The sequence below is a fragment of the Acanthaster planci genome, linkage group LG09, assembly GCF_054643075.1.
Source record: "Acanthaster planci isolate LZ-2023a linkage group LG09, COTS_SCS, whole genome shotgun sequence".
NCBI classification, from domain to species: Eukaryota; Metazoa; Echinodermata; class Asteroidea; order Valvatida; family Acanthasteridae; genus Acanthaster; species Acanthaster planci.
This window is the reverse complement of record NC_141785.1, coordinates 20449979-20477959: the sequence shown is the minus strand read 5'-3', so window position 1 is coordinate 20477959 and position 27981 is coordinate 20449979. Positions and strand designations below refer to the sequence as shown.

Sequence of the window (27981 nt, the reverse complement as noted above, 5' to 3'; positions counted from 1 at the left end):
ACAAATGCATTCTATTTGTTTCATTCGTAGTTCCCAATGACGACTTTTAAACCGTAGGGAGCATCAAGTTGTTGGGTTTCTGTATGATGTGATTGTCGCCACATATTGGCTAGATATGCATTAATTGTCACAGGACATACCACTGTTAAAGATAGCCCCACGAGTGTGGCACAGACTCTCACTCCGTAGCTATCCTTAGCCAGACATCCGTTTGAGCAATTTCGTGTTGGCGTACTGAACATTTTCGGCGCACCCACTTATCATCGTGGGCGCAATTCTTTTGCACATGAACATGATTCTTGACCTTTCCGTTTTCTAAATATCATTTATTGAATGATTTCACTCACGTTATTCAGGTATTTTCCCGTCTTTTTTCCTTTATCCATTCAATCTAACGGGCTCGCGCTCTCAGTCGCCATCTTTAAAATAAGGTCGTTGAACAATACGTCACTTGACCCCTCATCGTCTCGACGGCTGTTCCATGTCAAGACACAATAAACGGACTGAGCGATAAGATACTACATGTACCGTACCAATGGACTCTTCCAAAACTTTGGCAGCAGTTTAGATGTCTTGACATGAAACAGCCGTCGAGACAATAAGGGGTCAAGTGACGTAATGCTCAACGACCTTATTTTAAAGATGGCGACTGTGAGAGTGAGCCCGTTAGATTGAATGGATAAAGGCAAAAAGACTGGAAATTACCTGAATAACGTGAGTGAAATCATTGAATAAATAGTTTTTAGAAAGCGGAACGGTCAACAATCATGTTTGTGTACAAAAGAAATTGTGCCCACGATTATAAGTGGGTGCGCCGAAAATGTTCAGTGCGCCGACACGAAATTGCGCATACGGAAGTGTGGCTAAGGATGGATCTGGAGTGAGAGTCCGTGCCACACTAGTGGGGCTATGTTAAAGGTACCACTGACAGTGAAAAGAGAAAATTGTTACCATGGTTACCGGATTCGTCCATAATTCAGGATATTTCAATTACTGCTTGGCTTTCTTGACGCAATGTAACTCCATTTATCCCTGGTTTGCCATACCGCTGCTCAAAACATGCATACCTCAAATTGTAGTTGTCTGAACGTGTTGACCGGGAGCACAGTGCAGTGTGGCCAGATGAGAATAGCAGAATTCTACTTTGCTCTTTCAGATTCTTCTAGATGTAATTGAATTTTGTCAAACCACCTAAAATCACATGAAATACGTTTTAGATACTTAAACTCACCCGCAAAGGTTTTTTTTAATGCCTAGGTAAGGCACTAAGTGCACGTACTTATAAACAAGTTATACACACACACGCAGTGGTTATACAATTTGTTCCGAACAAAGTTGCTATATTTTTCTGTTAAAATCACAGATTTTCGCAGCATTTTTGCCAAGAATTGGCTAACGCGGTCACCCTGGGCCTTTGAGAATGAATAGCATTCCAGTACAGCGTACTGAATTCGTAACGAGAAATCCGCCGACCACGGCGATTACCACGCTCCAACTCAACTCGCATTCACCGGTTCTTCTCAGAACCCAGCTTTTAAGGCTGCAGGCCAGTGAATAGGTCCAAAATTGCTTGCGCGGATCGATTCACGATTTATAGGGTGTCAAATTCTATGCTATTAGATTATTTCGTTGCACGTGGACTGGGTGGTTTGTCAAAGAGGATTGAATCTAGGAGCAGGACTGACAGCTTCTATCATCTGAAAATATTGAACTAAACGGGGCCCTCCAAATCGAGTGTAGTCATCAATTTTCAAAATGGTGATGGGCCTCATGACGGCTTTGAGGGGTGATTTCTCTTAAACCACTGACTGGAAATTGAAAGGAAAATGAAAGATGAAGGAGTGAGCTTTAATTTGATCTGTGTGTTGAACACCTGAGAAACTGGTATTTTTCCTGCATTTTTTAAGTGGGATACTTGCCACTGTTGTCTATGGCAGCTTATTTACTGGTGCGCAACACGAAAGAAGCAACCGTTTCTTAGATCGCACGTGTTTTTGTGCTCGAATGATCTTGCTAAACTGGCTCGCAGACTACCAGCCAAAATGTCATGTTTTGCATTATGATTCGTTAACTGGTTCTCATTTCTGCGGCCCGTACTGTTGCCAGGCAGTATATTTTCCTGATCGTGGTGCAAAATGACAACCGGGTTGTTAAAGAGAATCCTGACAACCAGAAAAACAAGTCATCTGCAGTACTTTTAAAATATTGTGTATTCTTTATGATGTGCAATTTTCGTCTAGCCCACTATTGTTAGCAAAACGCAAGGTGAAGCTTTTAAGTTTTTTTACCATACACTTTTTATTGCTAGAGATACGATCAACATTACAGTCTACTGGGGCTTTGTATTGCGTAGGCATGAGGAAATAACACAGAGTAAGTGGTAACATTTCACACAAATTAGAATATTGTCAACATGAAGTACGCAACAAAGCTGTTATTTTAAAATGGCTTATTTTGAATGTAATTTGGCATTTTCACATAAGTTGTGTTACTACGGTCAAGATCACCCCCTTTCGACGTCATTTTGGGCACTTTGTAGTAACCCAGATTATAATGAAAAACGTGAGAGGACTATAAACACAGATAGTAAGATTTCTTGGTGAATTAGCCCGTAGTTGAAAGTCCCAGAAGAAAAGAAAAATTTTGCATAACTTTGGTGTGCTTTCATATTTTTCTCAGAACTTGTAGGCCTATATTGACAGGGAAACTATTTTCACCTGTACGTCAAAAACGCGACCGCTGGGGTTGATGTGCGAGTCGGAAGAGAAATGAATTTGCTTTCAACACCCAACCTTATCCTTTGTTGTCCCCGAAAATATTCCAATTATGAATAGTTGATGAATAACCAGGTCGCTTTTAGCCATCCCTACTATTTGTGGAATAGGATCATTAAGGATATCGGTTTGTAGGCATGGTCCTAGAAAGTGGAAATAATCCTTCGTGCATCAGATTTAATTTGAAGGTTTAACCGCATATGTTCGCTCCTAGCGCTCTGTCCCCAGCAATCCCTAACCTGTCGGAGGATCATTAGAATTAGTGATTATACATGTATCTATATGAGGGGCTGCTGGACCTATTTAGTGGTTATCTTGGACGTATATAAAAAAATCTTGACCCGCAATGCAGCATTCTTGATACGGACGTCGCTGAAGCTACCAGAAGTAGAGTGGCAGCATTTTACCCGTGCCGAAAGTTTGTGAACAAACCAAAGTTAACCAATTGAAGATTGCGACGTTGGTTTTTTTTATATTTTGGTCGAAAAAATAAAAAATTTCAGTGCACCACATTCGATTACTGCTAAAGAGTTACGGTAGTGATTTGTAGAAACGAAGTCTTGCAGATGATGTTCGTATCCCAAGTAATCAAGGAAACCGTAAATTATGGCCCAACATGCCGTTCTATACGTATAATGGTTCCGTGACGATTTTGCACAGACCTGACGGCATATCACATAAAGGTTTCAATCCCAATGCTGCCTTCATTCATTCGTTGTAAATAATTTTTAACTGAAAAAGGATTTTTTGGGGCTGCATTTGTATGTCTATCGGATTTCATTTTCTTTTTTTATTGTAACAGAATGTAGGCCCACACTGGAAAGTATCATTTTCATGCAGGCCCTCTGTCAATGTTAGTATGGCCAAATCAACTTTGAAATGGCGGAGAATAGGCCTATATATTTGAGATACATTGCCCGCAATTTTAATGTTCACGAAGTTTATACCCTGTCAACTTGATTTCAGGGGGGGGGGTTGGGAATGTCTCAAACACCCCTCAGTTTATTTATCGCCAGAGCTCTATTATACCGTCGAAGAACAGTCCTTTTCTGACATGCCTGAGGATTGGAGTTTGTCTTACCAAATGTGCTGCAGAGAGCGGTATCACAGAGTAGTATCCTCGCGTTTCATTTATTGTGAAAGAAACCCCTATTCTAAAAATTGCTTTTAAAAAAATCTGAAAGAAATCTTGGCTTCGGCTCATTTATAATTAATGTGGTTCTGCAAATAATACCGTTATAAATAAAACCGCTTAGAATATGCACATAAGGCGACAAAAAACAGACGAGCATTTGCTGAATTTTGGACTTAAATTCACACTTTCGTCGGTAATCCCTAATAGACACGAACGTCATCTGCAAGAGTTTGTTCCTACTCATCATCATCATAAGCCTCGGGCAATAATTGAATGTGTTGCACTGAAATTATTTAATATTTTCGACAGAATAACAAAAACACGACTTCCGGTTACTTCAATCAATCAGTAGCGTTGCTGCTCCAAATTTTATTAAATACGTCCGCGCTGGTTATTTTTGGCATGTGTAACCCAATCGTGGTGTCAAGTTCGATTCTAGCAGCTGCTGTTCACATTACTTAACCCCTACTCGCCTTTCTTTAAATGGAGGTATTGTGTATGACCGTGGATCCAGGCCAGTTTTTTCAATAGCTCCATGGTTGAAACCGTTTGCACTCGAAATTGCTGTACCTAGCTGACTTATAAAATCATGCCAGATGTGACAGGGACACGAAAAAATTTGAACCCCTAATTTTTAGAATGACCCGCATGGCCGGTTCTTGTCATTGGCTCTCCACTTGACGTCGTTTGGTCTGAATCCTTTTGTAACACTATAGTCTATTCCAGTCATTTGAATATATTACAACTGCATCTGGTGATATAACTTTCCATACATATTCCAAGTACATGTATACTCGGCCATGTTAAAATAGGTCTTTAAACACCAAAACGTAATGTCACTGGCGAAACAGCGGTGGGGACTTTCATTGTGTCCGTTTCGCCACGCCCCCATTTGGGGTGTGAATAAGATTGTACAAGCACTCTCTTTCTGTCAGGTTTGTGTTAATTTTGCAACTTATATAATGATTTTTTTTTATTCTGTGGATGTATTATTTTTCAAGTGCAGGAATAAAATGGCATTGTATGCTTAACGGCAGACGGTTGTGGTTCAAATTAATGAATCATTTAATTGCGCTAGGCTGAAGTTGAGGGCCGGCAGTGGCGTAACTAGGGTGCTACAGCTGAGGGGGCACCTGGGGTTGCACAACTTATGTTCAGGTGGCACTGAAAATAATTGAACTAGGTGCCAGTCTACACGCCTACCTACATAAATGGACGTAAATGTCCATTTCAAAATTTCAAATGGGGGGTTCACGTACGCCCCCCCCCAGTTATGCCACTGGTTGAGGGTGTACTCTTTGCACTCAAAATTGTTTCCCACTACGGTGCACTTACGCAAGATTCTTGCGTAAGTTGGCATCTTTATCACAACTGTCAAATCGAGGGAGAGATTAATATCAATATCAAGTGCATTTCATTCAGAAATACAATCAGAAAAGTAGGTTAAGTGTTTTAAGCAAGTTTATCAATTGTTTCCTATTCTGCAAGCCAAAACAGCTGATGGAAAGTTTTGGACAGCACGTTGGACGCTACTCGACGCTTGGACGCGGCTCGAAATGCACAGGGGAAAAAAAGAGAAACCATGAATGCATGGCCGTCGCCGGGTCAGAGGAACTCCCATACAAAACCGAACAAGTTAAACAGAAACTAAAAGTGAAAGAAACGGTAGAAATCGCCAATTGCTGAAAAAGATACCCTGAAATGGACCCTTTCAACCGTTCAGGGTTAATCAGTTTGCGGCTGATAAATCCCCCCCCGACTCCTCCATAACTATAAAAATGACAACTTACAAAGTGCGAGTATCTAATTAAACGTATTCACTGCGGTATGAGTATATCTACGCATAAGCTTATGAGCGAACAGGTTTTTAGATGACACTTGAAGAAACAATATCAGGTTGTGTCCTTAGACTAACTGCCAGAGCCTTTTTACAAACGGGGCAGCCAGTGAAAAACTCCTGTCACCAAAACCCAAAATAAAAAGTCAAACCTAGGTTAAAATATACAAGTGTATTTCCGAGGATAGCCTGTTCACAGCATTTACTCAGGAGTTGTACGATAGCAGAAGTGCAAGACAAAGGATTTTCCTGCCACTAAACTAGGTTGTTTGACTCTCCTGGTGTTCGTCTTTGACCACCAAATTTCATCCCCGTCTTTGCTCACAAGTTCGCTTTCCAAGATGGCTTTTAAATCGGTCTGATTGATGTCAGTAAAAGTTGTTGCTGAAGCACTGTCTCTCAGGGAAATAATACTGCCCATCAAGGAGGAATGTATCAATAAGGATTTGTTCTGGTAGCGGTAGAAAAATCCCTTCGACGCTATGTCGGGGCATCCGCATGTGGCAAATGGGTCTAACTGGAATTTGAGCTTCTTGGGGTTGATGGCCGCGCTACCATGGATGTAGCTGCACCTCCAGTTAGCCCCTCCGATGTTGGCCAAATGAATGAAGCACTCGGAGGTGTTCAAGTTGCTGCTCCCCGAGTGTGTTAGGCTGGATGTACAAGATGTCGTCGTCCATCTTAATATACTTCCCACATGCTTTACCACCTCCTCGAAAAAGAGGTAATAAAACTTGCTAAATTCGAATACTTTACCACCAAGCTTGAAATCTGTCAGCCTGTTTGGTAAGATTGGTCAATGTAGATACCGGTAGTGTTTCCTTGTCTTACTGAAGCATTATATTGTAGACCTTGTCCAAACGCTTCCATTCGTCCTCAGATAGCAATATTGTGTACACAATATTGATCCGCAGAAATGACCAACGTCCATTGAAGACAAGCAGAACAGTGTTCTTATTCATGGGAACTGGTCAGTTTCTTTAGATGACCAGCTTGTGGTTGTAAATCTACATTAGGCCTAAGTCACAAAATAGTAAAACTTCCGGCAGTTCCCAATGAGGCGTGTCTTGCAAAGGTGTATCACCGCTGAATGTTGCAAAATTTGCTAGATTGGCTCTGATTTGGCCCATTTTCGACCCGATCGCACCGGAATTGAGATTTACCGCTCCGTCTTCACCGCCTACTCAAGGGATCTCAGGAAAATTAGGGGCCTGTTTGTTTCACACGGATCTGCATCGCGTTCCCACAATCCATGAGGCGAGTTTTGGTGTCTGTAAACCATTGACCAGTCACTGGTCGTGATTTAGAACAGTGTGAAACAAACACGGCCTTGTTGGTAGCCATACACTCTCATCCAGTTCACACTCAAGATATTATTCATCTGACGACTGAAGTCCTACTACGTCACACCCATCTCACACTACCTTCATTTTACCAACTAGAGAAGTGTCCATTACATGCTGGACTTCAACACCAATAAAACCCAACAATGTTTTAATAATAACTGTGGCCGGGAAAGTTACAAGAGCAACAGAAAAGAACATCCTTCGAATTCGATCGCAGCTTTAACACCTGGTAGCGCTCAGAGGGATGCTCGCGGCTATGGTGGGTGTGCGCGCGAATTGAAGGGGAAATAAAATTGGCTATAGATTTGCATAGCGGGAATGGAACCTTTTCGGTTTTCAGGGGTGCTTCGCTAAAGAAAACATAAAAATAGGATATAGAGGTGCCATAAATTCTAGAACGAGTTGTCATCAGCACCCAAAAGCCGCTTCTCGGCAGCCATTTTTCATTTTGCAGATGACAATACATGACAATAAGCCTGTCCACTGATGACATATTTTGACATGTACACTTTCCTCTGGAGCCAGTACAGGTTTAGCCTACGGTCCACTGAGTATGGTACCACCGAGAAGCACTCGTACACAATTATGACGTCACCAGTGCCAAGCCCTTTTGGTGTGCAAGAAATAAAGGGCTTGTATAATAAATAACACTTGGGCTTTTATAAGACCATAATCGACCCTCTGGTTCTTTTCAGAACCACAAACACTCGCAAAAGAGAGATTTTTGCATGGCGCCCCTGCACACCTGTAGCCTTTACTTGCCACCTTCACCATGGCTTTACTTTTTGACATGCGTGCATACGTATTTGATTTGACTAACAAAGTGTTCGGTCAAGTACGTGAACGTGGTCATTGCATAGTAAATATTTCCAAGGCCGCTGTGGCATGAGTTTAGAGAACGAGAACATAATATGCAGTGGGTGTACGAAAAAACTGCCATTGACTACAAAAATATGAAGTCATTTTAGGCTGAGTCTTTCTCCCGATTTTCGTACCAAATCCTGCCTCTCAGCAACAAACAGAGGTAAGGGAAACGTTTTGAGTGTTAAACTTGTTCATTATGTTTTTTACATTTTTTACATTACATTAAGTACATTTCCAGCAATACGGATATGGGCGTCTATTTTTACTCACTCAGTGCCACCAAAGGTTTAATTCTTCTTACAGTGTTACTACTTTTAAGAGATGTCCCAACTCAGATACATTGTTCTGTTCGCCTGTATGGAAATGTCATCCCGCTTGTAGATCCTGATATGTTTTATCTCAGAATGAAAACATTTTTCGGACAAGATGTCGACATCCTTTTTATGATATTGTCATTTTCATGATATTGTCATCTCTTGGTAAATCAACAAGGATGACACTGTCATCATCCCGTGGTACTATCATAATGTCGTAAACTGCAGTCATGGAGGTAAGAATAACGTCATTGTGTTTATGAGGTTCTCATCCTGTGGTAAATTAACTAAAATTATGGACATCTTGCATCATAAGATAAATTATGTCAGGATTTAAACGAGTCAAATGACATTTCCAGAGCACCACAACTAGGGGAAATGATATGCAAAGTACACGTATTATGTACATGTATAACGTTCGTGTACGTAACCTGGACAAGTTATGTGTCAACATTTGCAAAGTATATTGTGTGTCAACACGTACCATTGGCGAACCCATCTGGGGCCCCAACGAGGGTCAAGCCCTCCCAAAAAAAAATTCTTAAATATAACGGGGGCCAGTGTTTAAAATTGATTATTTGTGAATACAGGCCATGGTCCGCATATCCTACTGAATCAAACTCATGTCCAAATGCTATTCTATCACAAGTACACTTAAGAGGGTGCATTTAAGCAATTGAATTGAATTGATTTCAAAAGCTATTTAGACTTTTCGATATTTGGCTAGTTCCATGCCAAACGTCGAAAAATCTGTCCATTTACGATGTATAAGGTTGACCACTGGCCGAATGTTCTTGCCCTTGGCTTACACAAATCTAAGTGTTCTTTGCTGGTAATAGACCTTTTTCATAATTCATAATTATGCACGTATGCGCACAAATGTCCTTGGTGGCAAGAAGTGTGAGTGGGCCATTGAAAACGTACAGGGGTGCGATTTTGATTTTTCTCTCAGGTTTTCTGTATTTGTTCATTTTTTCTTCAGAAAATCCCATTAAATCGTTTTGCTGTTAACTTCTAATCAAAGTGCGATTTTTAGTGCTGTGTAGGCCTACAACGACTTTACAATCGTAACTTTTCCTGCGCGCACAAGGTTGCTGTATCTAAGCTGTTCTCCTTTCGTTCTGTTTTATAGCAAAAACGATTTAATAGTATTTTCTGAAGAAAAAAAATGAGCAAAGCCAGAAAACCTGAGACAAAATGATCAAAACTCGCACCCGTGAACGTTTTCAAAGGCCCGCTCTCACTTCTTGCTGCCAAGGCCATTTGTGCGTATGCGTGCAAATTATAGTGAAAAATTTGGAATCGTTTGGCTTACTTTAGGCCGCCTAGTAGGGTTGAAACTTCGGATCATGCGGTCAGTGCACTTTCTAGCGGCTGGGTACTTGTTAGCCAACCAGGAGGATACAAGTAATGAAATGGATACCTATATACCTGGGCGTTTGCCTTTATGCCCCCGAAATGGCATCAGCAGCCTGTATACTTTCTAGGGAGTTGAAATTATTTCAGAGATGTTTTTGGCTCGATGAGCAGAGATAATAGTGTCCTAATGGGTGTGCACTTTATGACCTCGTATCATTAATTTCAATGTGAAGTATAACGTTCATGTAAACTTCGATTCTCTTATTCCCAATTCAAACAGTGAGTAAACTCAATCAGTACAAAGGCCTAAACAAAGTGGCGTTGTAAACAAAACTTACAGTCCCGGGTTTTCTCTCTCACATTCGACAATTTTGCACAATTTCTTTGTGTAGGCCCTATGTAAAAACCTATGTTAAAATTGCGAATTAAAAATAAAATTTAATACGAATTACATAAGAATAAATTCTCTTTACCAAATGGACACCGACTGACTACCTAACAAGGAATCCAAGTACGTATACAATATTCATTACTTATCAATATTAGTACATACACACGTCAAATTATTAGCTAACACATCCAGTAACCAAAGCTACCCATGCCCTCTGTCGGCAGGAATTCTGCTTCCACGTAATTTTAACGTGTTTTTGATTTGTGGGTTGAGTAATATACGGCGAAGGAATCCCCCTAGACCTCTATACATTTCAGTCGGGCACTCTTAACAGATGACGTCATTCCCTAATCCCAAAGGGGTATTTGCCAAGAACCCTGCTAAATGCACCAGAATGCACCAAACCTCACAAGGGTACCCTGCTAAATGTACCAGAATGCACCAAACCCCACATGGGTACCCTGCTAAATGCACCAGTATGCACCAAACCTCACAAGGGTACCCTGCTAAATGCACCAGAATGCACCAAACCTCACAAGGGTACCCTGCTAAATGCACCAGAATGCACCAAACCTCACAAGGGTACCCTGCTAAATGTACCAGAATGCACCAAACCCCACATGGGTACCCTGCTAAATGCACCAGTATGCACCAAACCTCACAAGGGTACCCTGCTAAATGCACCAGAATGCACCAAACCTCACAAGGGTACCCTGCTAAATGCACCAGAATGCACCAAACCTCACAAGGGTACCCTGCTAAATGCACCAGAATGCACCAAACCTCACAAGGGTACCCTGCTAAATGCACCAGAATGCACCAAACCTCACAAGGGTACCCTGCTAAATGCACCAGAATGCACCAAACCTCACAAGGGTACCCTGCTAAATGCACCAGTATGCACCAAACCTCACAAGGGTACCCTGCTAAATGCACCAGTATGCACCAAACCTCACAAGGGTACCCTGCTAAATGCACCAGTATGCACCAAACCTCACAAGGGTACCCTGCTAAATGCACCAGTATGCACCAAACCTCACAAGGGTACCCTGCTAAATGCACCAGAATGCACCAAACCTCACAAGGGTACCCTGCTAAATGCACCAGTATGCACCAAACCTCACATGGGTACCCTGCTAAATGCACCAGAATGCACCAAACCCCACATGGGTACCCTGCTAAATGCACCAGAATGCACCAAACCTCACAAGGGTACCCTGCTAAATGCACCAGAATGCACTGGTGCATACTGGTGCATTGTGCAGTAAACTAATTTATGTCACTCTCGGTACCTCTAGCTACCCTGCTAAATGCACCTGATTGCACCAGTGCATTCTGGTGCACTAGTTGCTGGGACGTAAATGTAAAACTTTTTTTAGTGGCTCAGTTTTGGGGTGCACTGCTTTGTGTCTTACCACCAAGTATCAGCTTTGCCATTTTTCTTTTTTAATTTTAATTTTTTGTGCGAGTGGATTTCTCTTGTTTTTTTTTCTGACATTTTATTTTTGGGTTTTTCTTCATCTGGTGTCTTTCCAGAAAAATTGTTTATTTTTGGCTTTATGTGGTGCCTTTCTAGAAAAACTTTACTTGGTATTTTTTCTTGGTGTGGGTTTTTGTACCATCTCTTTCTTTTCTTTTTGTTTGGAAAACATTTCTTTGACAAATCATTTACTGTCTCTGCCTGATTGATGGGTTAGGGGTTGCCCATGTTGTCTACTGGTGTCCACCGTGGAACTTGATGAAGCATGGGCCTTCGCATAGGTGAACATTACAGGTGAGACACACCCATGACGTGTCACGGCCACCCTCTTGCCCTTACTGCTGGTGGTCTTGTGCTTAAGGCACCATCCACACTGCTTGGAGTACTTGTGTGGCATGCGTTGTCTGCGGTGAAGGGGCGCACTGCTTGCAGAAAGGGGTGGAGTGTTGGATTGACTAGGGGCACTGCCTCTAGAGTAGCCACCGATGAGACCCTTGCCTACTGCCATCACAAATCTGGAGTGCGTCATGGTGCCCCACCTTGGCATCGGGCTGTCCAAAGTCATCCGCTGATGCTGATAAGGATGAGATGTGGCCAGAAAGGGGGTCAGGATGGTGTGCATAGCAAAGCCATGCATTGACACGGCACACATCAACAAGAAGATACAGCAGCTTCTTCCAGCAGTGCTGTGATTTGCGGGAGCCTGTGTTATAGGACCGGAGCTGGTTGGCCCGATCCACCCCTCCCATGCAGGGACACTAGTCTTCTTTCTCTTCCCACTCTCATCCACCACCTTTCTGATGACCTGGTTACTGTCCTTATCTCTGTAGCCTTGGTGGGCGGAGCTCACCAGCATCGTGACTCAGGAGTCTTTCCAGGCCACAAGGGTCAGCTGATCGGCTTGCCTAGAATAGAACGTGTCGTGTGACATTTTGTTCAGCATCTCCATCTTGAGGTAATGCATTGGATTCTTATCCGGGTTATTGTTGAAGTCACGGGGGAGGTCTTTGCTGCTGGATATGATGACCCCAGTTAGATATGTCTTGCCTTGAAGGAGGCACTGGGCAAGCTCCAGGAATGAATACAGCTTGTCAGTGAAAATGTGGTGGTACAGCCCCGGGAATGGAGTGGCTACCATCATGGCGATGTCCTTCATCTTCACCGGCTGACCGTGCCTATATGGAGGGACGATGAAATTTGCCAAGTAGCCTGCGGTAGAATCTGCAATTGCATACAACTTGAAGCCATTCCGGGTAGGTTTCAAAGGCATGAAGAACTTGCAGACCTTGCCTTTGAAGCCTGAACACTTCACCATTGCTTCATCTTTTGCCAGGTTTCTGCAGAGGTTGAAGTTCACCCTGCACTTTGCAATGACGGTGTCCCAAATAGGCTGCAGATGGTAGAGAGGGTGCTTTGCCATACATCGATACTGATGGGCTTTGTCAGTAAACATCTCTGGCTTTTTCTGGGGATACTGCTCAGGGTTGGTGGTGGGGTTAGAGCAGGCCAGGTGTTGACTAAGAAAATCGAAGCGGCTCCTGGTCATGGTGGTTGATATCAGGCGATTGAAGTAACCTGGCTCCGGTGACCAGTAGTCCTGGTAGTGGGGGATGCGAACGAAGCCCATCAGGATATGGATCCCAAACCATGCTCGTACCTCATCCACTGTTGTCAAGAGTTGGCTGCCTGCATTTCTGATATTTCTGTTTGTCCAATTGGTGATCTGCACAAACAGAGCAACTGGGAGAAACATCAGAAAATATTTTACTGGTGCTCCAATGCGCTTGAATGCTGGCTCACTCGGTTGTCTGCCATGAACTTCTTGCACTGTGATCTTATGCAGTGACCGACACCATCCAAACTCATCGACATCATACAGCTCATCATCAGTGCTTGGCAAGTCAGGGTCATTGTCCGAATCTGGTATGGGGTAGGGCTCGTCTTCGTCTTCTGCTTCTTCATTGGTCCTGCCACCTACTCATCTGCCTCCATCTCATCTGCCTCCATCTCGCCTGCATCCTCATCTTCCTCCCAAATCTCCTCTTCCATGGACTCCTCTTCATGTTCTTCATCCTCTCCAAACTTCAGCCCCACTTAGCTCCCTTCATCCATCACACACCCATCACTTTCTTCTTCAGCCTGCAGCTCCTCCACTACCTTGTATCCGAGTCTTCTGACTCGGACACATCGACTTTGGCTCTGAAGTTGTCCAGTATCGTTGGTATGTCTGCCTCAATGCAGCTTCTCCTCAGGGTTTCTTTCAGGATCTATCTCTCTCCTCTTGCTTCTTTCTTTCCTGGTAGGCAATATTGTATCTTTTATCAAGAAGCCCCTTGCCCCCAGCCTTTGATTTGCCCTTTCCTCCACTCGCCATTGTATGAGGACTCTCGGATTTCTCAACTCGTTTTCTTTTCCTTCCACCAGCCACCATCTTCATGAAAATCTCGCTCTCCTCACTATGCAAACCTTGCTGTAGATTTTTTACTTTTCTATTTGACATAGTTGTTAACTTGTCGGTGGTTGGTACCAAAGTTAAACGGGTTCACAGTTTCGAGTGCTTTATGTATATTCTCTTTTTATTTACATTTAAATGCAAACGTTTTTTGAAAAGAATAATTTTACTTACCGTTTCATATGCATATACTTACGTTTGGGTAATACTTACGTATACATAAACATTGTGTTTTAAAAATTACATTATGCATAATATTTGTACTTACCCTTGCTGAATACAGTGCAGTTGTCCAACCTTGGATTATGTATATTGAAATAAATTGTGATGCACACAAAATGCAATACATATATTATGTGTCTCCCCCAAGCAACGTTGCAATACATACACTAGCGATAAATACTTAGCAAAAGGTCATAGACAAGCAACTCCAAAAAATACACTTCTAAGGGCAACAGATTTGCTTGTGTATACTTTGTCAGACCCTGCCAAATACACCAGAAAACCTAAGGTACACCAAACACCAAGCCTGCTAAATGCACCGGATTGCATACCACCAGAAGACTTGCGTTGCCTGCTAAATGCACCAACTTCCAACAACTTTTTTACCTCTGGTGTATTCTGGTGCATCAGGTGACGTTATTCGTGTATCTTTACACGAAGGGCGTGTCTGAATCGGTTGGCTGCGGCTTAATATTATGCATAATTCTATGGGAACTGGCTGTGGATGCTGCCAGATACTCGGTGTAATTCCCACCGATTCGGACCAGGGCCCATGTCTGTGAACCAGACAAATGAAGCGGTCTTACATCCTGCTTACGTATACAAATTGGAAACGCTTTTAAGCAACAAACCGTGAGGGGCCAGTCTATTTCAGTGTCGGCGACATATGGACATAATGATGCAAGATGTGGGGCGGATAGAACCCTCCCCTTGTGTTGGTCACTGTTCGATCGGAATCTCAGGAATTCTTTACAGACTTCTCGGGGATGTGTAATGTAACAATGGTCTACAGTGTGTATAGGGATTGGGCATGTCGGGGGTACCCATCGGCCCCATATCGTGCACGGTATCGTCGGTGAGGCAGTGGCGGTACATACGCATGTAGTACATGCAGTGGTGATAGACATCGCGTTATGACAACCATACATTATAACGACTTATGCATCGTTACTTGACAAGAACAAAGGTAGATTAGAGTGAGAGGAGATTTTATTTTCGGAGCTTAATTTTTCCCCAATATTTTATATTCAACTTATTTCTTATAAGCTAAAACAGAAAAAAGTGTGCCCAGTACATCATTTACCTCATGAGAATAGAAGCCTCATGTTTGAGTGAGATGACTGAAATCATTGCCGTCATATCTAATAGTCTTTTTATTCATTCAAAGTTGTTTAATTCACACTTTTCATAGTAAAAAGGCCGTGCGCTCTAAAGTATAGGCCTATGTGTATTTACATCACTTCTAAGGAAAAAAGAGGGGGAAAAACTGCATCACCACTTTTGGATTAAGCCCGTGACTTGAAGCCCGATTTTTTTTGGGGGGGGGCTAAAAAATTCACTCAATACAACACTATGGCAAATCGATCAATATTGTGGCACAATTAAAACAAGAACAAAAAGACCATTAAGACAAATCTCGATATATCACCAGGCCAACTTCAAAATACGGTGTCAAGGCAAAATATACGTCATTAAGGCTAAATAATGCCACCGAGGCTCAATAATGCCACAAGGCTTCAGCAATGACACAAAAAGCTAAATAATGCCACCAGGGGTAAATAATGCCACAATGCTCAATAATGACGCAAGGCTAGATAATGCCACCAAGGCTGACTAATGCCACAAGACTTCAGCAATGACACAAAAAGCTAAATAATGCCACCAGGGGTAAATAATGCCACCAAGGCTCAATAATTCCACAATGCTCAATTATGACGCAAGGCTAGATAATGCCGCTAAGGCTCACTAATGCCACCAAGGCTGACTAATGCCACAAGGCTTCAGCAATGACACAAAAAGCTAAATAATGCCACCAAGGGTAAATAATGCAACCAAGGCTAAATCTTTATTTGTATGGGTAACTCAGTTTTAAAATTTTACACAACAGAGAGGATGCACGCCCAGGTATTACACCAAGTGAGGTCCTTAACCGAAAGTAGTTTAAACCTTAAGGTTCTCCTCGAGATGGTTCCAGTCCATAATTGTTCTGTTAAAGGATGAGTTTATAAGTTGGTCTGTGTTGCACCAGGATAACTTGAAGCACTAGGAGTTGACGGCGATGGAGCTTTTCATGTAATGGTGAGGGTGAACCATCAATCTGTCTTGGTCGTATTATTCTATCTTGTTTTCTGGGCGTTCATTGACGCTGAAGTGCATTCCCCGCTGATGAGCCCAGGTTTTCTAAGCCTTTCTGTAAAGTGATGTGGTCATTCCTCGAGTTGACTTTGCGGCACAGCACACAGTCATATGCAAAGGGTGAACCTGGGATGTAACACTGTCTGAGAGTCGTAGAGGGGCACACGTGGTCCCAACACTGTTCCTTGGTAACTCCAGAGCCAACTGGTACTCTGACGCTACACCTTCCAGTACGACTTTCATGTTACACTGCGTGAGGCAGCACGTAAGCCACTGGTGTAGTATCCCTTTGGTGCAGCGAGATGTTTGGTCTGTCTGCAACAGAGCATAGGGCTTTTCCGCATAACTGTGTATCCTATTATGGAGTTTTCAGGATATGAGGTCAAATACTTCCGAAAGATCCAAGAACCACTGCGGAATCTATGGTTTAGGTGTGTCAGCATATTATTTTTTTTAACTCTGTGCTATGATTTGCCTGCAGATCATGTACTCAAGCTATATCACAGATGTTAACGTGATAGACCGGTTTTCAGCGAGATGGTCATGGATGGATCAGTGGGGGGGGGCAACGTATTTGGAAGAGGTTGAAAATTGAGACATTTTTCTGTGTGACCTTTTCTGGCATCTGTCAGGGGTGAGGCTAGATTTTGCGGGGTTGTACACGCTTTTCGAAGAAAGGGGAATGACATTGACAAAAAATCGTCTTTCTCTTATTTTTCAAAAAAGAGGTTCCTTCTACAGATTGTGACTGACGGAGTGTAATTTACTCATCCCTTATAACGTGACCCAGTCACAGAGAAATAGAGAGGTCATGTGCTTGACAGTCTTCATGCTGAACCCAGAACCCGAGGAGAGGGGATATCGGCTCATACTCGCCTTCAATCGCGATGAGTTTTATGGAAGGCCCACCAAGGCGTCTGAGTTCTGGGACAGGAATCATGAAATCATTAGTGGTAAGATACAGGAATGTTTCGATATTTTAAAAACTTTGATAAAATGAGTTTCGACTGTAACTTGCATGAGAAACCATAAGAACTGCTAAAAGTGTGGGATTTAAAAATTAATACAACCTATTTGCATATTCTCGAGTGATAAGTCGAAAGCAAGAATCACAAGCATAAACGTGTTGAAGGAAAGATCAGGAAAAGATAGATCTGAGGACCGTGTAAACGCTCTGTTAATCGCCTATCTTGGTGAGATTTCTGATTCCTCTAAAGTCCCCAATTGCGCCTGACATCAATGGCACGGTAGGTTGGATTTCTTCATCCTGGAGAAGCATCAAGTTTCACAATTTTAGTAATACATGAAGGTGCTTACCTTCGTCGGTCGTTAAGGATCTTGCACATGAAGGATCGGTGTTTCACGTCGTCTTAGACTAGAGTCTTGAACTAGATCCGTAGTCTAATTCTGCTTCCAATTTTTCCAAACTCATTTTCAGACAGAACGCTTACGTTTTGGTTGGCAGGTCAAGATATGCGGGAAGGAAAGGAGGGTGGGACGTGGCTAGGGATGAGTCGATCAGGAAGGCTAGCAATGCTTCTGAACATCATTCAACCGGACGGTATTAACCCTGATGCTAAAGGGAGAGGTAGCACTATATGTATCAATCTTTATACCAACTGTCAGAATACAAACCAAATCAGGGAGAGTGTCATGCGGCTAAGTTGGTTGATCTCCTTTAAGATGTCGGGGGTCGAATCAAGATTTAGTAAATTTCAAGATTCAATAAAAGTTCGTATAATTTGCTTAATTTCCGCTGTGTATACGAAGGCCAATAAAGGATTGTTTTTCTTTTTTATGTCATTCTGAAAAAGAATTGAGACGTTTCCAACTTTGGGAATACTAAGAATTCAATTTTACAACGATTTATTGGAACCATTGCAGCAGAAAAAAATGATTGGCTTCGTAAGTCAGATAAACTTAACGTTTTACGGTTGCACAAATCACGTTTCGCAGATCTCGTGCCTTTTTCTTTGGCAAGACTATTGGGGATTAAATTGTCCCTGATTCAGATTCTTCCTGTAAAATTGAGTTTATTATAAATCTTTGCTCGTTACTCTATCCTCCAAGTTCCGTTCTGCGGCATGCATGAATTATTGTCATCGTTGAATATCACGCGTTTGAGGCAAGCGGCATGAGTATATAAGTTCGACCTTCTGGTTGCACTTTTTAAATGGGGCAACTTCAACAAATTTCTGTCCACTTTTCATAGTCATTTTGCCCCAAAAACCAGTGCTGTTTTGTTTTCTTCTTTTGTTTTGGTTGTTTTGTTTTTAACCTGTTTTTGTTTTGTTAAAATGTTTCACTGAGCTCTGTGGTTTAATTTTTCGATTACTCAACAGTTCAACTAATTTATTTATATACAGGTGTTTTTTTTTTAAATTAATGATGGCTGCAATCGCCAATTGAGATCACCGCTGGTCAATCTTGAATGCCCCAATTGCAATATCCAGGTGTTACATGTATAAGTTTATTTCTTTGGAAGATTTGGTGCATTTACCGAAATGCACAATGCCTAATACACCTGAGCAATGTCGCTGCTCTGTGTGAAAAAGCTTTCAAAACCATTTGTGTAACGAAATAACATACACATAGAGAGGGTTTCTATCATAAATTAAACGATTCGAGAGAAGGGAGGCTGAACGCTCACCTTGTGGTGTTGGAGGAATGTGACCAGTGGTGAAAATGCCCTTTTAGAATGATTTCATAATTTTATTTACCGAGAGTTTTATTGCTTGATTAGCGCTTTGTTTTAAGAAATCTTTAGGAATAATGGGGACACCGCAGTTTGGTTCGCAATGGCTAAACAATGTAGGGAAAAGGATCGGATTAAGGCGAAATCTTTAGTTTTTGACTGAAATATTTGAAACATTTTCGTTCATTGAATATACCCCTCAATTCTTTGACAGCTTTCCACATCTTTGTTCAGGTTTCCTTGTGACAAAGTTTCTCCAACATAGCCGGGACGGCCAGACTTACCTCCAAGGTGTGGTAAATGAGCGAGATTTATACAACGGCTTCAATCTCATAACTGTAGAATTCAGGTAAGCATAGTCAGGCTATGTAAGTATGATCCCTAAACTCATGAGCAAAGTAAGTGTCATAAAACACGTCTTTCCCAGGAATAAATTAAAGATTTTAACGTGAATAACAACGAGCCAGTTGTCGCCATTTTAAAAACAACCAATTCTATTTGAACGAAACTAAAAACCACTGAATATATACGCTTGCAAAAACAAGTGCATGTAATTACGGATTAAATTATTACTAATTATAAATTGCGAAAGGATGAAGCAGTCGAGTGCTTAAAACAAAACAAAAACATAAAATTGCAAGGCTGTCATTTGGTCTCTTCTTGATTTGGTTCTCTGGTGTGTTAAGACATACCATAACGACTCAGCATACTATGAAGTCATGCGCTCAAAGACATGCGGGATAAATTGTGCAGGGTGTATGGACGTCATCAGTAGGTCAGTTACGTCAGTTAATATAGAAAACCTCGAATGAGTGTTAAAGGTATAACTCTGTATGTCAGAAGAACATAGCGTTTTTATGTCAATGTTCGTGGCGCAGATTTCAGTTTTTCGGCAGTTCATCAAACCAGTGTTTTGGGATGAAGTGTTCGGAGCCCAGCTTTTGCCACTGACATACAGGACAGAAAATTACACTGGAGGCATGTTTAAAGTGCTGTATAAGCCTAACTGCGGCCTTTATCACCTATAGGAAAAATAGAAGCATTGATGCCAACTACTACACAAATTACGGTCCGGAGACGACGCATCCTATCAAACTGAAACCAGGTGGGTGCTGTACTCTATAACTATTTGTCTCTAAATCGTCATGGCCACCTCATCCATGCGCAAGTACTATTTTCGTTAGACACCCTAACAATTACATGATGCTTTGAACGAAATAATCTATTACAATATACAATTCTCACTGTTTGATATTTTTAAATTCAGCACGGACAGAATTAGGGACGGCCCAGATTTATTCCAGAATCTTTTTTTTTCAGGCATACATGCATTTTCAAACCACACCATACACGATACATCATGGCCAAAGACAGATCACGTGAAAGCAGAATTTGAGAAAATAATTCTCAAATCATCGAATCTTACCAAGTACGAATTGACTGAAGAGCTACTGGCAATGATGGCGCGTGACATACCGTGAGTAGATGCTCCATCGTACATGCTCAAAATCGAGGAAAATTGAATAAAATCTTACACTTACGTAACCAAAGTGTAATATTTTCGAACACAGCATTTTAGCATTTTATATCAAATCTAGCATTTTAAATTTACATCAAGCATATATAAGGATGTGTTTAATGCTGATTTAACAATTTCAAGGGAAACGTATGCATTAATAACACGTACATTGTTGAATGTCCTATTCGGATGTATAATAAAAATGATAATATTTATTCGGGGCAACTGAACATGCAACTAGACAATCACAAGACGCAGCGGGCCGCCCAGGAGAACATAAAAGTTTAAAAATAAACTGTCGCCAAAAGGCGCATGTCTCCCAAAATCCAGATAGAAAACTAAGGCAAGAAAGAGCGCAAGAAATACTAATCATTAAGATAAAAAATATGGCAATGGGTCAAAAAGAGAGCCTAGCCAGCAAAGTGGTCCTTCGGCTCACTCAAAAACTGACGGAGAGAGGCGCATATCAGATTATTAGCCAAGTCACTAGTCAAGGTGCTCCAAATACGAGCGAAATGCCAAGGGGTAGAGAATTGAAATACGTCAGTGTGGGCAGGCAAATGATGAAAGACAAGTTTAGTATTGTGACGCGACAGAGGGCGCTAGTCACTAGGTGCGGCACGTGCTCTGCCCAGTAACAGAGGCAGATGCTAGGCGCGCATAGCTGTGTATTAAGCTAAGCGAGCGCGGCGCATAGGCTCCGCCTTGTACGTTGTACGATAGGGTAGCGAAAGTCACTGCTTGGTCACGTGAGCGCGTGCACGGGCGTGGTCACAGCAGCGCGAAGGCTATAAAAGGCGCGCGCAGGCGCTATACAGGCAAGGCGTAAGATTTAGTCGCCCTGATCAAGGGTTGAACCTGAGGTTAGGGTCGAGAATCCTATGAAAGGGTTAAAGTCACCTATCCTAGTGTGACTGTGCCTAAATCCCGAGTAGTGCGTGTGTCGTTGAGGGGCTCGGTAGGTTGAGGGGCTGATTGGTGGTGCGGTATAGTTCCTGATAGGAGCTTGCGGCCGATGCTAGGGCGGCCGCGGATTGCTATCTCATGACGTGAGTTGTGTGTAGCACAGCCCTGACATGTAAGCCCCGTAGACTTGCTAAAGTCCCTGATTCGGCACTGGATGCCCACAATTAAAAATTGTGGTGTTCGCTGTTTTGGGCGAAGTCCAGTCACGTATAATCACACAGTCTCCCCCGTCAATAGCACCCTCTGCTGGTATATTAATTGAGTGTGTTGATGAATAAACCAGCCGCTTATTAATTGTTGTATATAGTCAGGTGTCCAGGCGAAGTTTATTTCAAGCCGTGTCTGTCCGGGTTACGTCATTAAGTTTCGACCAATCAGATTAGCCATCATCTCGACGAAGACAAACTTTCTTGGGGGACGGTATACTTCGGTCCCAACGGACTCGTCCCTAGTAGCCGCTCAGGCACTATCCGGCGTGCCGTCCGACGCGCCGCGGCTCGAGGAGGAGGGCGCCCTCGCCTTCGTCGGAGGGCGCGGCGTCACAGTATCCACGTGTCTAATGTTAACAAGTAACAAATTGAAAAAAGGATTTGACACTTCAAATACTGGACTGAGCATTTCAAATGCTTGATTCAACATGTCACTTTCAACGTATCACAGACGGCACACAGTCATGCAGGCCTAATGTTGGATTTAACACTCCATTTTTATCATGTACATCAGTTGAGTTTATTCTTAAGTGCATTGTCATTCAGATATGATTGTATGTATTGACTTGTGTGATTTTTCAATGGATTTTCCCCCCATGACAATTATAGTCATCTGTGCAGATAGAAGCCTCGACTCCCCCCCCAACAAGATGGTAGTACTGTTTTTAAAATGTTGTTGTAGTTAACCTACCCCAACTTGGCAACAACACCGGGGCCCCAGCACCCCCCCTGCCCACGCGGGACACGCATGTGTCACGATGGGTCGGGGTGTGTGCGTGTGTGTCAGGTGCTGCTAACATTTTGATAAAAATGATTGCTAAGACAGTTTTAATCCTTAGAGCGCCTCAATCGAGCGCTTACCCTTTCAATTTTTCCCTTCGTGTTTGTCAGGATGCCTCGCCTAAATTCCAATGGTCCCTTGACTACAAAGGCGAATAGAAACTTTGACCAGGTATATAGGCCTGTAAGATGCTTATGGAAGTAATTTCGTGTATGTATTTTGCTTGTGTTAGATTTACATCTGATGCAGATATATCAAGAGAAAACATGGACATCTTGAAGTTCAAAGAAGTGCTGACTGAATTGGTGTTTATCAAATCGAACACGTGTGGAACAAGGTATGTATTGTGAGAAGACAGGACTGAACTTTCTGCATCAAAATGTTGCGACCGTTCTGTAATATAAATGTGACAGGTTCTGAGTTTTAAGCTGATCGTATAGACAAACGTGTGGCACATGACTGTTATAAAATAGATCTTATAACTTTACATGGCACTTAAAGTTCACCATAGAGATGAACAAGTATTCTTCAGAGTGCAACCACGCAAATAGGCCAGGAATGAGGTGTGGAGAGGATGCTAACTCCGGATCCAACTAAAGTCGCTTGGGTGCTGGAAAACCAGTGGGGCGTGTCAATCTGAGGGAGGGGTGTGTGTGGGGGGTAACCTGACGACAGACAGTGTATACTGTATACACACATTACGTTATATGGTGGTGTCAGTCCACATGCTGAACAGTGATATTGTTGCCCCAGCAACGAATCCATCAAAACAAGTTCAGGATTTCGAGGGCAGTAAGTATGACTTGTTTAGAATTTAAAGAACATAATTCCTTACTTTTTCTTGCGATTTCTCATGCATATTCTTCCAGGTCTATGACTGTTATCCTGGTTGATGCAGTAGGAAACGTGTCTTTCATCGAGAAGACGTTGAAAGAACCGATTAATCCTGACCATCCCGAATGGGAACAACGGACACATACATTCTCCCTACAGTGAACTGTCCAGTGGTTTTGGCTACTGCCCTAGACTCGTGTTTAATTTCAAGCCGCAGCCTAAGTATTGAGACACAGCCTTATTAGCCAGTAGCAATACAATAGTGGGTGACAAACATATAGCGTGACGTTATTTTTACGGTGCACTTTCTATTTTTGGATCATGACCAAAGCTGTGCAGCAAGTGGAGATTTTTATGTAAAAGAATACAGGTGTCTAGAAAAAGTTAAGAACATTTCTGAATTGTGAGCATGTTGGTACATTGGCAACTAAAAGCCCAGTTTTTAGGAGGAGTTGTTTTTGACAACGTCTGCTGAATTCAAATTGTTAAAATTTGTTACTCAAAGTGTCTAAAAACTAAGTGTCTCTAAACTAAGCCTGTGGTTTTCCTCGCATCAGCAACATTTTATTCACAATTTCCCAGTTCTGCAATAAAGGTCCTGGGAAAATATTCCAAAGCAGTTGTACAAAATGTTTGCAACGGACGTAAAAATGAATTGGAGCAGACCGATTGCGTAGTAAAACAAAATTGCATTGCAGAGACCCTTTATGATGGCTTATTTGAGAATGCAAAATCTGATTTTCGGCGAACTCAGAAGTAAAATAATGGGAGAATATGTTATAGCGAGTTAGTTCTGTCTAATATCCCAAGATTAATGCTACAACTGTTCCAATAATTGGGTATCTCCCAAGGAGATGTCCGTTTATTGAAACAGTATCCCGCGTCAGTGGGTATACAGTCTTGTAGGTGTCGTTCTGCTTGTTCGCTCGCTTGCTTGTTTGTCTTCCTTTTCTGTCTTTTTAAAAGAGAGATTTATTTTTGATACAGACTCACATTTCAAAGTTACTGTCTTGTTTTTTAGTTTAATATCAAGTGGTTCAAGAATATTACACGTAGGCCTATTACTTTGCATAGTATTTCGACCCTTTTGTGGAGTAGCTTGGACTCAGTTTCATTCCAAGCATCCGTAATTCTCTTATTAATATAAAGCCTAATTTTGCCATCCTCTGAGCTGTAATGATGTATAGCATTTATATTGTAATTGTACATGTAATTGTACATGTATGCAACTGTAGTTATCCCTGTAGGGTGCAATAAGCATTAGTATTCAATTAAGCTGATTTGAAATACTCTGCAAGGCATGCAAAGAAATTAAGCTGGTCCTGTAGCAGTGAGTCATTCCGGTTTCTCAGAAGGTAGATGTACAGTACTTATTGATGGATTGATTTATTTTTATACTTTAATCTTTTAGCATTTCCACTCTGTTTGCTCTTTTTAATCTAATTGTACATTTTTAAACGTGTAACTGGCATGTTATTGTAGTGTTTGCTCTGTAGCAGTGGTGATTTGATGTGTATTTACATCCAGTTTCCTTTTTAATTTTGATGTAATATGCTGTCTTGTATAATTTTGTTTTTTCGGTGAATGTTAAATATCTTTAGTTTTTTATCTAACTCATGTACAGTTTACCCTCAGGGCCACGTCATGTGTTGAACACCAACTAAAAACAAAAATTGGGGTTTTAAAATGATAAATGTGATTTTCGAGGATTTTTTTTATTGTATCGAGTAAACTGCATGTGCCCATGACTGTTGTTTTTTATGATACCACAACTTAGTAATCAAACCATGGTCAAACCGCTTTTACGCGCTCAATAACCGCTGCCCAAAACATTAACAGGTCGCACGTACAACCGGGCGCCTGTCTGGTTAATGGACTCATTGGCTAGCTCGTCGCCCAGCTGCGCGCGTCGTCGTACCCGCTGGGTGCAGTCCACTAATTCCAGCAATAATTTCCGCCAGGCTCATTAGCATTAAAAGTGCCCCCACAGTATCTTTCGAAAAAGGGGATTGTTTGGCCCCCAAAATGGTGAGATTGTGTAAATCTTTGCCAGGATCGAAACCCTGGTTCTTTGGGCTTCCATCTGAGGGCGGAAGAGATAAAAAATACGGTTGACAAATGTTCCCAAAGGACCGAGAAAGTAGAGGGTTGCCATTTGAAAAATGGCTGCGTGCTGACTTGGGAACTTCGACTTTTGGGGGGTTGGTTTTGTTTTGGGTGAATAATTAAAAATGTAATTGGTTAACCCCCCGAAAATTGAAAAGAAACTGAAAGATTAATGACTGAATAATAATTAAATTTTTGTGTGAGACACCTCAGGGATGTTGGCTTGCATGTTATTGAGCTCTGAAGAATGGTGATTTTACACTGTTTTCAATGGGGCTTGAATTAGTGGACTGTACCCCGCTGGGCCGGCGCGGCTGGCGACGAGCGAAATGAACTGGCGGCGGTGTGGCTGATCTGGGAGCCAGACTGCCGCTTCAATTCAACCTTGATTTTAGGATATTGAGCAGTACGCTCTCACCACTCCATGGCTGTGTTTCGTATTAACGAAGACAAAAATATACTAACCCAGGGTACGTGGCTGTCACCAAAGATAGTACATGTATGATCTATGTTTGGTTCTATCTGTACCGTACCGCTACGCGATATTTAATATTTGTATGCACGTTGATCGCGAATGGGTGCGTGTCCGTCTCGAACGCGAAGCTTAGGACCGGACGTGGACGGCCGAAGCTCATCATCCCGTGGCGCCACAACGGCGTGTGTACCTTGAGTTTCAACCCTGTTACCACCTTCATCATGTCCATGCTTAGCCCCACTAGTGTGGCACGGACTCTCACTCCCGGGAGTGATCCGTGCCACACTAGTGGGGCTAGTCCATGCTGTGTGCTTCAACCATTAATCAATCAGATTCTGACTAGTAGTCGGCAATGATGAGTCGGCAATAAAAACATAATTTCTGTGAACTTCTGATCATAAATAGGGCCTAGGGCCTATCAACCATGTCCTAGTCTACATGTACATGGTCCTATGAATGTGATGCATTGGTCATCAGGTCATGTTGGATTAGGCCTAGCACCACTGGCACGGACTCTCACTCCCAGTCCATCCTTGGAGCGGGAGTGAGAGTCCGTGCCACACTAGTGGGGCTAGATTAGGCCTAGACCTACATGTAGGCTATGCAAGTTAGTGTGATGTTTCCTGATGACAGAGGCCTTTCTCTAGTCGGAGCATGATTTGACCCTACAAATTGCCTTTTCTAACATGTGGACAAGGTCGGGTGATACTAGTCCAAAGGCAATTTGTAGGGTCCAAATTACTCGGACCAGGCCTACTCGGCAATAAGCCAATTTCCTGTTTCGTCGCCACGTTGATTTGAGTCCCCCCGCACGAGTAAGTGAACTCGAAGTGAACAATGACAATCACAAGTATCCATTTGCCTAACATTCCGCAAAGTTGTCATGAATTTGTTCTCCTCTGTTAAGTCTTCTGAACTTGCGCCCATGAAAAAGGCTTATTGTTAGTAATTTTTTTCCGGCATATCCGATAAGTACTCATGCAGCATGACAGAAAATAAAACCCTTTTCAACATTCTCAGGCCTACATCATGGTCCGAGTAACAAGGATTCTACAAAATCTCTTTTAACATTTGGATATGGTCTAGTATTAACAGAGTTGGAGAATGCCGAATATTAAAGTTAAAACTATTATGTTATTAAAGTCACTACTCTGTGTGTAGTGAGACCAAGTAGACATGTACTATCGCTGACCATCAGGACCGTCATAATTACGTGTATGTTCAACATTCGTAGAGACCTACATGTAACGTTAGTTCAGTTGCTCGATCTTATCGGACTAATTACATGTACATCAAGGATCATGGGATTGGATAACAGCAAAGCCTTGCATGAATTATGGCTATGAATAGTGTGAGGAAAGTGAACCTGTCAAAAGTCAATTCATAATTTTCTTCCAACTATTTCTTAAAAGTACCTGCTCATCAAGTTGGAGATGAATACATAGTCGTACTAGTGTTCAGGAGTACATAAGTTTGCTAGAAGAGAAAGTGCTCTTAATTTTGTTTGTTTGTGAAAGGGCACCAGTAAGCCAGTCAAAGAATGATGGAAAATGAACATGGTGAATGCAGGCAGAATGAGCTTTCAGCCCTCATTCTGATTGGCCAATACCCTGAATACTGGCTCATTGACATTCATGATAGGATGTTTCTGTTGGGGAAGGGATTCTCCCAAATGTTCTTTTTCTGATAAACTTAACATTTTATTTTTTATTTATAACTTCATCCCCAATGTTCAGTGCACCACTGTAAAAAGAGAATGGTTTGATTTGACTGTCATAAAATGAAGACATTAATATTTTGCAGGTACACTTCTGTGTGATTGTGCATAATATGCATGGACCGGTACCCGTCCCTATTATATCCGGTTCGTAAGTGACTTCATCATACCCTGATGTGGACGCATCACTGATTGCAGACTTCCGTTGGACAGACATTCATAATTGCAGGTACATTCTATGCATGTTTTTAAAACTTGTCAAACATGTCCATGCAAATTTGATAGATGAATTAAAAGATGCAGTGCCAATGGAGGCTGCTTGTCTTTTCACGTAATTTCCAGTTTACTAATTACTTTGCTCTGAACCAC

General features: G+C 42.1%; 1 protein-coding gene across 6 annotated transcripts; it reads left to right on the top strand.

Annotated features, from left to right (window-relative positions):
- Nucleotides 1–9: 9 nt before the first annotated feature.
- Nucleotides 10–27841, top strand: LOC110985402 (transport and Golgi organization protein 2 homolog). Of its 6 annotated transcripts, none has more exons than XM_087141044.1 (9): nucleotides 10–714; nucleotides 17101–17263; nucleotides 17776–17898; nucleotides 19240–19354; nucleotides 20034–20110; nucleotides 20326–20482; nucleotides 22713–22817; nucleotides 23350–25890; nucleotides 27699–27841. In XM_087141044.1, exons 1-8 carry the CDS (start codon nucleotides 676–678, stop codon nucleotides 23474–23476), a joined length of 906 nt encoding a protein of 301 aa, XP_086997170.1. In that variant the 5' UTR covers nucleotides 10–675; the 3' UTR covers nucleotides 23477–25890; nucleotides 27699–27841. The 6 variants fall into 6 exon arrangements, with proteins under 6 accessions (XP_086997170.1, XP_086997171.1, XP_086997173.1 ...); XM_087141045.1 differs by having other exon boundaries at nucleotides 17037–17263; XM_087141047.1 differs by lacking the exon at nucleotides 10–714 and adding an exon at nucleotides 7961–8116 and having other exon boundaries at nucleotides 17037–17263.
- The last annotated feature ends 140 nt before the right edge of the window (nucleotides 27842–27981 follow it).